The sequence below is a fragment of the Eretmochelys imbricata genome, chromosome 11 (assembly GCF_965152235.1).
Source record: "Eretmochelys imbricata isolate rEreImb1 chromosome 11, rEreImb1.hap1, whole genome shotgun sequence".
Taxonomy (NCBI): Eukaryota; Metazoa; Chordata; order Testudines; family Cheloniidae; genus Eretmochelys; species Eretmochelys imbricata.
Window position 1 is genome coordinate 82,592,815 of NC_135582.1, and position 12,990 is coordinate 82,605,804.

At 42.7% G+C, this 12,990-nt stretch overlaps 1 protein-coding gene across 2 annotated transcripts in view; it reads right to left on the minus strand.

The window, feature by feature from the left end:
- Nucleotides 1-272: 272 nt before the first annotated feature.
- The window catches only part of POFUT2 (protein O-fucosyltransferase 2), a 33,993-nt gene continuing 21,275 nt past the window's right edge, over nt 273-12,990 (minus strand). Inside the window, exons 5-10 of one of the 2 annotated variants that reach the window (XM_077829545.1) lie at nt 10,556-10,622; nt 5,750-5,875; nt 3,849-4,029; nt 2,685-2,808; nt 2,358-2,458; nt 273-687 (exon numbers count right to left, since the gene is read on the minus strand). In XM_077829545.1, coding sequence (XP_077685671.1) covers nt 428-687; nt 2,358-2,458; nt 2,685-2,808; nt 3,849-4,029; nt 5,750-5,875; nt 10,556-10,622 — 859 coding nt within the window. In that variant the 3' untranslated portion in view covers nt 273-427. Of the gene's footprint in view, nt 688-2,274; nt 2,459-2,684; nt 2,809-3,848; nt 4,030-5,749; nt 5,876-10,555; nt 10,623-12,990 lie in introns of both variants that reach the window. The other variant, XM_077829546.1, reaches the window with a different exon arrangement.

The window sequence follows — 12,990 nt, forward strand, 5'->3', positions numbered from 1 at the left end:
AGAAAATCTACCACATCTCTAAGTAAGTTGTTCCAATGATTAATTCCCTGGTCAAAAGTTTTCACCTTAATTCAGTCTAAATTGTCTAGCTTCAGCTTCTTTCCATTGGATCTTGCTCTGCTTTTGTCTGCTAGGTTGAAGAGCCTTCTATTAGGTGGTCAGACTAGATCATAATGGCCCCTTCTGCCATTAGAATCCATCGATCTGACATGACAGAGCTGGGTACGTCACATGAGGGAACCAAGAGCAGTAAGAAACATGGAAAATTCACATAAGATACTACAAAGCATTTTATTTTTCATAAGAAATTGAGGTATACAGTTATAGGTATACTTTGCACAGCACGCAGGCTACATGACAACAGTGTCCAACTCAGTTGGAAAAGGCACTGCTTGGAGAATACAAGGCTCCCACAAGCCTCATTTTGTCACTGGAAAGGAACCCTTGCTGTACAGAGGTACAAACAAATAGCTGGTAACAACACAGGAGGCCTGAAATTACTCACTTTATGAGGAGACTGTACAAGTTTTCCCACACAAAGCACAGGACAAGCCTGCTTGGCTGTCTGGGAGGATACAGTAAGGTTCCCATGGAGAGCACAGGAGGGGTATATTACTGAGCCCAAGCGGGTAGGCGGTGGACATGAGAAGAAGCCCAATGGGACACAGGACGGAGCTAAGAAGAATGCTGCTGAAAGAAAGAAAGAGGTGGGGGTGGGTGAAGGGCACAGTAAGAGCACACTTGACAACATGAGGATGAACCCATTAACTGCTCCGTGTTCTGTTCACATTTAGAGGAAAAACATACCGCTGAACTCTGAAAATTACGGCTCCCCTTTTTCTTAAGCAGACCAATCGGAGATGTCACAGGACCATGAGCCAGATTAAAACGGCAAGACAGAAGTCTACCTGATTGCACGTAGCCAACTCTGAACAGCGGGTGTCAAAGATGTTACAGGCGTCATATTCGTGAAGTGTTTTCTCAGACGGCCATTGCACTCTCTTCTGCCCACACTGTGGTTAAAGCAACAGCTCCCCATGCCACGACGGCTCACCGAAGGGGGTACTCCACTACACTGCTTCCATGTGCCCTTGCTGCGTGTGACATTTCAGTCCCAAGGGAGAGTGTCACCTGCACGCAGCTGCACAGCATTCACTTGGGAGATCTGATGGGTATGCAGAATTAAGGGGAAGAGCAAAGAGTCCCATGACCTTTATAATGGCTGGTCAGTTCTGGCATGTCTGAATCCAGGGATGAAGCCATGCCCTGGAACGCTTCCAATGTGCAGCAGGCTAGGTGTGGAGGGGGAAAGAAAGAATACTCCACCCTGCTCCCCCTATGCAGCTGCAAAACACCCTCAAGCCTAAACAAGCAGCTCCACGCTTTGAAAAGTTCTTCTTGCAAAGCAGGAAACTCCCTAAATGCTGTTTATATTTGCCTTGATTTAACATGGGAGAAAGGTGATGAATGACAGCTCTATAAAATGAAGGCTCCCGTTTAGAGAGAACATGTACATGACAGGCGGTACACACTTTCCCTCGCAGCCCTACTAAACAGAACCCAACCAGCTTTGGGGTTGCCAACGTATTTCAGTCTTTATGTATTTTAGCCACTGACCTCTCTGCCAAGAATTGCTGTTAAAGGTGCTAGCTGTGACACTGGTCTGGGGTCTGGTAAAAATACCACCTATCCTTCCTTCTTATGAATATGAAAGGCATTTTTGTACCAGTTTGAAATGTTCAAAAATTACTATTGGATTTTCCCTCCAGAACTGCAAATTCTGTGCACAATCTGCAGCTCTCACAAAGTGCAGGTTACAAAACCTAAACGTCCTCCTTGTAAACAGATAATACTACAGTGACTCAAATAAAGCTGAAAAGAAAATAACCCGCTGAACACAGGAATGTGGTACAGTCTATAGCTATGTTATAGTTACAGTACATAAAAAACAAACAAACAAAAAATTGTTTCAAGGTTTTTGAGTGAAAACATTTTGCTGCCTCCTAAAACAATGCTTGGCCTCTTAAATCTAAAGTAAACGTTTAGAGAGTGAGTATACTGTCCTGGCCTACCAGCTACACCAAAAACTGAACCCTTACCTCACTTCATTTTGACCAGTTATATCAGGGCCTGGTCAGGAGAATGACCATGGTATTGCTACCCAGTTGTGCTTAAAACCCAGACTCAGAGCAAACACCAGGAAGAGGAGGAGAAAGTAGTAGCTTAGCTAGAAAGAGGTTTCCTGTGAGTCTTCTCTTGGTTTGGTGAGCTCACCACTTACTGCAGTCCTTTGGAGTGGTTTTATTAATAAACAATTTTCCAGTGGGTTGGCTGTTCACAGTTTCTCTCTTTCTCACCACAAAATCGGTTGTAAGTTGTCTGGGGGTCAAATCCCAGGATCTCCCTTTCCTCGTGAATCCGGAAGGAAAATGTAGAAACTGAGGTGCCTGTAAAATACCTGTGAAGGAAAACAGAACTGGTTATTGGAGAAGGTTTTGTTTTTAAGGTACAAATAAGGGCCTTATCAATGTCTAATCTGTTTATAATGAGTTATCTGTAATCAGAAACACAGACATTACTGCATCTCATTCAGTCGCATTATTTAGGTTTGCAAGATTCAATAATTTTAAAATCTGACTTCACATACAAACTGAACAGACGCGTACAAAAATCAAACTAGCTACCTAGCATGTGCACAGATCCACTGGTCAACAATTGCTATTCCTCCATCCTTGTAGAGCGCTAGCTCCTCCCAAGTGGGTTCAAACCTCACCATCTCAGGCAGTAATTTCTTGAGCTCTTCAGTCTCTGAAAGAAAAAAAAATGCCATAAGCCACCCGGCACAGGACCGTTAGAGAAAACGATAATATTGCCCTATACCTACATTTCACTGAAGAGCTGGACCAAACTGGTGGAAAGGTTGCAAAGCAGAGGAAGCTCAAATTTGACCTAGGATGTGTAAAACACATCTTGCTACATGACTGGGGAAGTTTTGGGGGACAGGTGCCAATGAAGGAGCGTTAGACACACTTTGCATGGATGAGATAGCAAATGCTGATGGACTGAGGGGGACTGGAATTGACGGGCCTGGGAAACAGGTGGTACCACTAGTCTCACTTTCTAATCCTACAGAAGCAACAGACAATGATTGCACCTCTAGGGTATATGCCACAATGGCCTCCCCTCTCAATGCTTTTTTAATGACACCCGTGGAATCATATAAAGAAAAGGTGCAGTGGAAATGGGAAAGAAGAGGAAGAAAAGACAAAAATACCCACCCCTTATTAGGAGAGACTATTAAAAACAATGCAAGATGTTTTCCTGTGAATTTAATGCATATGAAAGGTGCTACTTTCACTGGTCTGGAAAAAAAGTCTTATTCTTTCCCAGAACAGGTACAGCACGGCCAGAACCTCCCTCCTTTATCAATGGGCCTCATCCCTACCCATGAGAGGCCAACACTATGGCTGAGGCAAGTTCAATCTCCTCACCCATATACTCTGATCTCCCAAAGCTGCCGGTTATAGCTAGTCATGATGATAGTTTGTGCTATGTGGACATCTGCTCCTGGGAACTGGACCAGGGCATCACGCTTGTTTCATGCAGATGGCCAAACAGCCTGCGTGAAACACCCAGTGACTACTTTCTAGGCACTACCTATTTGGGCTGGATTTGAATGGTCAGCATGGAGATGAAAGGCTCCAGTCCCTCTTTTAATTTCCTGAGCTGATCAGTCTCCCAGGAAGGCTATCAATATTCAATAATCCATGAATATGAAGTGACAACTGTTGCCACATTGACCAATCTCTATTGTGAAGTAAGACCCAGGATTAAACAGGTGTGCATACCCTCCACAATGGCATCAGTGGCTATGAAAACTCTCTTAAGTTTATGCCTCTCCATGAGGCTGCGGATTTTCTTCACTGCTCCATGAAGGCTTGGCACATCTTCTCTGTGACCCCAGATGAAGTCTTTTCTTCTGAGGTGAACCCCAAGGTATGGCCCGCCTACAGCAGTGCCCAGCTTTACCTTCAGAGAACAATCAGCACATGGTGTAATCAAAATACACTAGTATCAACGCAGAATGAAAAGGGTCTTGGGTACATGAACACTTGCGCTGAAGTAGGTACAGCACTGTGTTAATTCAACGAAAGCGAGGCGTTGTAAGGTGTGTGTTGACAATATTTTGTAGCACTTACAGCTGATTACTGTGTTTTGACATCTGGCAGCAATGAATAAATAAACCATGCAAGATGGAGAGAGCTGTTTATAAAGATTTCAAATTTATCATCAAAGAGTGTCCTCATTAAACTAAAGCGACTGACAGTTCTGAACAGCACACTGCTCCATCCAACAAGATGCAGAACAGACAAAGTTGTCCTTCGTGGAACTGGGTGTGACATGCTGTGCTCAAAGCCGCACCCTGGAATCCCCATATTCACCACTATCATAGAATTATGATGTGTTTTGTACAACGTATGCCTTGTGAGGTATCATTTTAAAAGTATTGATCTGTTGAACATTAATACCCGGTTGGATTGTATATGCTGTCATTGTGGAAGTTATGAAGTTTTGCTATGTGTGCGTTACTGAAATACGTTGTGAGGCTGGGAACATCCACAACCAGCCTTTCAGGTGCAACAACGGAGGAGCCAGACGCTGCTGATAGCCCATTAAAGGACTCCACACTCCCAAGGACTATCCCAGGAACCGTATACAACGGAGACTTCTCAGAGATAGCACATAGACAATGGAGACTGCTTCACTCACATCATAGCAAAGGATCTTTCCAGCAAGCTGGAAGAAACTATAAAAGAGGGGAAGTGACATCATCACTTGACCTCATTGCCCCCCAACTCAACACCTGGAAACATGTCTGAAAGACTGAACTGGGGAGGTGGTCCCAGGCTGAAGGAGAGTTCCAGCCTGTGTATGGAAGATCTGTAACCTGCTTGTATGATCTATCAGGGTGAGACTGACTGATTCAAATCCTGTCTAGTTTATAGAACACAGACTGTGATTTTTACTTTTATTTCTTAGGTAACCAACTTTGATCTGTACACTTACTACTTAAAATCTATCTTTCTGTAGTTAATAAATCTGTTTTACATTTTACCAAGAACAGTGCATTTTGGTTGAAGTGCTTGGGAAATCTGCTCAGGAACAAGAGCTGGTGCATGTCCTCTCCAAATTGAGAGAGGGGTGCACTGGGTTATAAACCTATACTGGTCAGGCTTCTGACCAGAGCAGGTCGGTATAGCCCTGGGTCCTCGGCTGGGGAGCTGGGGGAACTGGCTGGAGCCTCTCTATTATTAGTTCATGAGTGGCTAGGAGAAGCATTCATATAACTCAGCTGGGTGTGTCCCTGCCCTTGGTTGTCTGTGTAAGTGCAGTACCTGGAAAGGTTTGCAGCTTGCCACAATATCACAGTGAGAGAGGGAGCCCAGGTTGGTAAGCCAGAGGGCTCAGCAGTAAGCCAGTTCCAGGTTGCACCCCAGGAAACCCATCACAGTGAGACTTGCAGTGCTGCTCTCTAGCAAACAGGTCAGTCAACAAGATCTGAACTGACTGGGAAAACTTCGTTCCAGAGGAGGAAAAATCTTGGAAGGGCAGAGAGACTAGAGATGCTGTGTATTAGAATCATCACATTCATAGTTACTTCCCAATCCCTCTCACAGTGCAGTCAAAATACTAAACAAATCTATTGGATACATCTGTTACAGAAAAAACAGATTACAAACTACTTTACCTTCATCTGTGTCCAGTCCTCATTGTAGTCTGTCCTGTCTGCCTCATCAGTGGAGTGAAGGTATTTCCTCCTAAACTCATCCCCCACCACACGCAGGTGTTTAGCAAACACCATACTTCGACGGGTCTGTCAGGATGAGAGGAGCTGCTGAGTGACTGTCTGGGAGTAGGGAGATAGCTATAAACACATGCATGTGAGAACCTGCTTCCATTTAGAGCTCCTGGAATGGGGTTACTTTTAACACATTCCTACAACGCTGCAAGGTAACAATTTCCAGCATTTAAGGGTACTTTCTACCAACCTGTGGGTAACTGCACTTACATCCCATATACACAACTCGTCACTGCAGGAGTGTTTCAAAAGTGCCTTTTAATAGCTAGACCTACAAACTGGGAAAAGAGTCGAGATTCATCTACCTTGTAGTTTAAATTGCGTAATTTTTAACTTTTGTATAACACATTTCAAAACAGAGCAAGGATAGTATTTATTTTACTAACAAATGTGTTATCAGCACCCAGCCAATGGCTAGTGCCTCTGTTACACAAGTGTCCACAATGCTTATGTTCCTTGTGCCAGCACAGGGTCTGTCAGCCATTCCCCATGGTAGCAGAAAGATCTAAGTGTTAACACATGGGGTCATTAAACTAGGAGAGCTCAATTTAGAAATAGTTTTCAGTGAGGTTCCTGTTCATTAAATCCAGTTGAAAAGCTGGTTAAGGTAAATACCCTGAGGTCACGAGTGATTTGTGCAGGGTCATACAGTGGTTTAGATGGCATTAGACCACAGAGCATATGTAGCTCTCCCTCACTCTAGCCACCGCACCATATGGCTGCCCTGTTAAGTGAAGAAGGCATTTCTGTACCAGATCAAGTACAGAAGTAGTGCAGCTCATCTTTTGGAAAGAAAAATGTGGAAAGACTTGTTAACTTACAAAATTACTACTGGAATTAAACATGCTCTGAGAAACATGCCTCTAGCCACCAAAAGCCCCAATCACAGTAAAAGGGAAACTGGCAAAAATGAAGCTATTCCCCATACCTGAGGGTATTAATAATTTCAAATGTGTTTTGTGACACAGTTACCATCTGGAATCGAGGCAAAGCAGAACCATCCTTGTTAGTACAAGCGTACAGTACTAAGGAAATTCTCTGTTACTGACTTCAGTTAACCACAATAATCAGAAGTTTGGTCAAATTCTTGATTTACAAGCAAAATGCTTTTTTCCCCATTGAGCAATGAACACTGTATGAAGATGCACTGAGGATTTTTGAATTTATTTTCAAGACAAAGATCCATTTGCACTTGGCACAAAAGCTTCTCTTCTCTCACCAGAATGGTGAAATTCAGATAGGGCTAGTCTAACCCCATAGTCTGCCCTGAGTAAGGGACTGTGGATAGCTGCCCTACCTACCCCAGGAGCAGAGCGAGAATGACCTGGCATTCTGAGGAACAATCGCTCAGGCTCTCTTTTCCCCTTGCTCTAGCAGTGAGGGGGGCTGGTACTGCCTCTCTTTTCCTGTTACAGCTGACTGCCCTGAACTCCAGCCGCAGTAGACAGAGCAGAGCCAGGGCTCCGTCCCCTCCATACCCCATCCTCGCAGTGTGGAGAACCAGGTGAGTAACCACTAGGTGAGCAGCCTGCTAGTGCTTCTAAGGGAGCAGGATGAAACAGCACTACCGGGGGATTGTTCATGTGTGTGCTCCTCTCACACCACCACCACAGGGCAGCAGCCTGGAGGGCCTGGGGGGCTGATCTGTTACAATCTAGAAACATCTAGAAGGTGGGTAGGGCATCTGTTAACATGGCTGCTATACAGAGTGGGCGAGTCATCTTACTTTCCAGTCTTCATGGAGTTGAATTTATTTCATAGTAGTGTCTCATTTCAACTATAGCCAACGTGAAAGCTGCTGATCAATACTGCAAATGGGTGATTAGTGTTTAGGGATCTTCATATCAATGAATTCATTTATCTGACTCAACATGCCAGAAGATGAAGGAAGCGATTGGATGACTGAAATAACGAAAATAGACAATTTTTTTAAGTAATTCTTCAAAATGGAAACATTGTCAAGAGACGTCACTCTGCAAGGAAACTTCAGTAAACTCATTTCTTTGGATCCATCGTGACCAGATGCATCACTTAACGAAATCTTGGCTATTGAAGTGGAAGAGCACAACACTGATGATTCTGCAAGTGAGACATTTACAATACTGCCATCATCGTTAAAATGTAACCACAATTATTTACGTCCCTGATCCTGGTATTCCAGCAGCTCTTCAATGTTCTTCTGAAACCACCATCAGCCTCATGGATGGATGACTGAAAAAAGGATTGATGCCCCAGTTCTCAGTGACACTAGGGGGGAACTCTCAGGAAGACTGTGCATCTGTATTTGCATTCAATTAATAAGTTGAAATATGAGACTAGCAGAAGGAGGACTTCCATCAAAACACAGCACACATTTTACACAACAGAGAGCACCACACTTACAAAAGAAACGGAAGGAGGTTTGAACAAGCTGCTGACACCATTGTCACCGTTGCCATGCAATTCTGCCTTGATTAATTGGAATCACACAAGGGTAAAATCAAAAGGCAATTCAGAGACGCTGTGTAACCTTTCCATTCTTTAGCGGGTGCAACTGATCCTAAATAAAAAGGTGACAGGAGGAGCCCAAAACAGGATGAGGATGCTGGAAAAGTGCTGATGGGATGTAATCGCTAGTTTCCTTTTCTTCCAGCATTTAAAAGTGGAGGTCCAGATTTCTACCTAGAAACTACGTTAGCAAAGATGTTTGTCTCTCACAAGTTTGTTGCTTCAAAATGGTGGAAAACTGTGAGTAAAATCACAGGAAACTCTTAGAAGACCTGCATGCTTGCCTACGCGGCACACAACTTATCATGCAGGGTTTAGCACTTAGCGAGGTCAACACTTGGTGACAGAATATAGTAGGTGCAGGGAAAAAGAAAGCGACACACAACCCAGGGGCAGAAGCCTAGTCAGTTCGCAGATACGGGAACCTCGGAATGTGCTCTTTAAGTAGGGTTGCGGGCTCTTCGCTTTGGCCAACATGTACAGCTTTTTGTGTGTGAGAAATAAAGCAGCTGATGATGGGAATCACATAATACAAGGTTTGTGTTCATTCCATAAAACTTGCAAACATGGTCATCAGTTGGATTCTGCTGGTGACAAAAAATAAAATAAAATTCACAACTCTCTTTGGATGAGGCTCTTAGCTATTGGCACGGTACGAGTGCTAACACTTCGGCTGCTGTCCCACTTACAGGGCCTGGATATCTGCGCTGTAACCCACACACAAGTGCAAATCTCAGGCACTGGGATCATTTTACACCTCTTCTAAATTTTGCTACTGTGATAAAATGAAGAAACAGCATCAAGTCAGACTTTTTATCACAAGTGAGTCTAGCTCACAAGAACAGATATTGTCATAAAAAAATTATAAAGCAATTTATTCAAACAACCTCGCAGCCATAATAGGACAAGCCTTTTAAAATTTTTAACATTTAAATTTAGTATTTTTATTATTTGCATTTTAATACTGAAAACATCTTTGTTACTGATTGTATTATATATTGCAAATATTGTCGTACAGTATTTTGCTGCCTAAGATAATCTTCACAAATTCTGTGTCTATACAGCTCTGTCTAGGATATAAACTGGAATGAACACAGATAGAACCACCACTCTGGAAGAATAAGGAAATTCGCATGCTAAACATATCTCTAACTAAAATTACGGCTGTTAAAAAACCTGCTTAAAATAAGAACATTCTTAGATTATGAATTTTCATCAAGCAAATTTAGGCCTTAAAAGTCCATAGTGCCTCTATCAGAGAAGATACATTATGACATAAATGGGTTTTATGTCCTATTTTTACAGATTAGTATTCAGTCTTAGAAATTATGATCCATCCACATCTCTTTATTAGGGGGGAAGTTTTCCCTCACAAGTAATTCATGGTTTATTTTTTCTGAATTACCCAAGAAAATAATTTGTTAACTGAGATGATAGGACTACTCGGGTTTAAATCGAGTGCCTGTGTGTTTGCGGGATCGAGGCCTAGGATTACAATTTATTTACTCTCTCCAGCAAGCTGACCTCCTTTTGAAAATTAGACAGCAACTGTAATCATCTGTAAACCAAACCTGGCTAGATTTTTTTTTTTAACTCTAACTCATCTTCAAGCTCTAAGAAATTCATGCAGCCATACCAGCTCACTCTCTGAATTGCGTACATAAATCTAGATCAGCTTCACAAGAAACAGGGAAACAGAGAACATTCAGTACATTACATCACACCACACACTATTTTCTTATGGCGGAACCACTGAATCAGTGATGAAAACCTTAAACTCCCAACCTTGATGCCTCCTATTAAAAGGCTATGGTTTGGAATTTCTGAAAGACTCGGAGTTGACCTAACTCTACTCCCAATGAAGTCAGGAATTAGGCCATTGTTAAGCATTTTGGAAAATCCCACCTGAAATGTTTATAGTCTCAGGCCTGTACCTGTGAGGAGGTCTGTTATCAGCGCCCTACTGACTTCAACTGCGCTCCAAACAGGAGCAGAGGTCCACCCACAGATTGCTCCCTGCAGGAGCACGTGAACATTCTAGGTCTGATACAGCAACGACACTTCCTGCTCCAACAGGTGGCAACATACAACGAACAGATCATCTATGAGACTGGCTGCTTCTCGGACCTCACAGCAAAAACCAGTCACTACTAGGTTTTTATTAATATCAAATAGAAAATCTGGAGACGCTAATTAGAAAATACTCACATTCCAATAATCTCTCCCTCCGTAGTGGTCATGAAGAAGGTTTTCAGCTCTGTCTAACATCACTGACCTGTTAAAAATGGTAAAGTTGAGTGCAATTCCCTTAGACATATACTTTACATTACTATGTTCAGTAGCAAGGGAAGCAAAGACTGCCCTCTATGTGTATAGTAAACATTGAGAATGAAACACTTCCCTCAGCATGCTGTATTTACAGCAACACGACCTTTAGCCAGTTTGGTATAAGGAAGGCATTTCCAAATTGTGGCCCAGGGACCACTAGGGATCCATGCAGTGCTGTCTTATCACACAGTGCTGGCTCTCCTCATTACTGGCTGCTAAAATTAATTAAGGTAATTAAATATAAATAAAAACTCTCCTAATATTACTTCCCGTCTAGGCACTTTACTCTTGGGGGGATTCTGTGCCAAAAAATTAAAAATTCTGCATATTCTATTCGTCAAAATAATGCAATATAATCACATCAGTTTCAACTGTTTTGGTAATTTATTTAAATTACAGTACAGAAAAAACCCCACAATAACTATTCAGCATTTACTAAATACGTGAACGTTAAGTTACAAATACTTGGTAGCTAATACCCTGCATTCCAGTTATAATCCTGGATTTTCATTTAAATTACATTACAGAACACCAAACTGGGGGCGGGGGGGTGGGGGGAGAGTAGAATGTCATTTTAAATTGCTCAGACTTTCACACATGAAAGTCATATTGTCCTGGACCTGGCTGGGTACTTTGGGAAGTGCTTGCTTCTGACTGTCCCGACATTTTATTGACTGCTTGGTCAATGTTTTATTTGCTGTCAAAGTCTCTTTTTTTTTTTAATGGGTAAGTAAAATAAATCCTGAGCTGTAAACTAACCCCATTGTGCCACTTTGGCACAGGAAAAAAGGGAGACAGCGCATAGATCTTCCCAGCTGATTCCCTCACTCTGGCAACGTAGCGGCCTTAAAACTTGTACAGCTTTTATGCTGCTGGGGGAATTGACGGAGTATGGCAACAGTTAACTAACAGTAGGAACATTACCAATGTTACTAAGCAGGCAGACTACTACATTTCTGCCTCAGAGAATGAGATCAATTAACAAACAGGCAGGCTGCTACATTTCTGCCCCCCGGACAGAGCCTTCCTCCTGCATAATAAAAAGACCTTCCCCTCCACATCCCCGGCGAGCCGCAGTAGAAAGCAAGAGGGACAGTCTCTCTCTCTCATTGGCTGGCAGGCATGCACGCCCAGCCCCGCCCTCTGACGGTGATCAACATCTCCTCCGCAGGCACATATGCCAAGCTCCCTCTCCAACTCCAGTGCTTTGCGTCTCTGAGGGCACAGAAATATGTGGGCCATATGAATTCTGCGTCCCCACAGGGGCGCAGAATTCTGTCAGAAGTACTATGTGTGGTCCCCTCTTAGCCCTTTGGCAGCCACTACAAGTGCTAATTCTGCGCCTCTGTGGGAGGATAGGGGGTCTACATCTGTGGACATAGTAGGGAGTGAGCCACGACACAGCTCTCTGTTAAGGTACAGTCCATACTCTGAAAACATTTGTGAGCCCCTTGTGTGACAGAACCAGCCCTCAGGAAGCAAACAAGAGAACGTCTCCAATGCAGAGAGGATCTGGCCACTCTCGTACATTTTAAAGGGACACTGAGTAAACTACCACTAAATAATGGGACAAATTTAAACTGGAAATAAGGTGTAAATATTTAACAGTGAGAACAATTAACCACTGGAACAACTTATTGAGGGGTGTGGGGATTCTCCATCACTGATAATTTTAAAATCAAGATTAGAGTTTGGGGCAGCCAGAAATATATAGGAAGTAGTTTAGGTCTGTGCAATGAGCACTCTAAGTCTGATCCAACTCCCACAGAAGTTTTTCCACTGAGTGGGATTTTTTTCTACTAAAATGATAAGCAGGTAAATAGTTTATCTTAACATTTAAATTTGAGCCATTAGGTATCAAAGTTAAAATCCAGTTGAGCAGTTCATATCCCTGACAGTCTTTGTTTTAGGCCTTCTACAAACTCGGGAAGATAACACAGCATCATTTATGCTTGGCTTACATTTGAAAGTGTATCTCCTGAACCATAAGAGGCAGATATCTAAATTTCAGTTTTTAAACAAAAGTTGAGATTCTGGGATACAATTCTGTGGCAAAGTGGTAGTGTCTGTGACAAAATCCATCCAAGAAACACACGGGCCACAATTATATATATTTTAACCTGTTCATAAACTTATGGTAAGGTTCTGTTTTAGCTTAAATTGACCATGTTTTGTAGAAGCACAAAGGTGATTTAAAATAAACTGGAACAAAAAAATGCACGAGTTATGAAAGAGCAACAAAACCAAACCAACCACAACCTCCCCTATTTTCTGCTATAAACAAATGTAAGACTTTTGAACATTACATGGCAGCT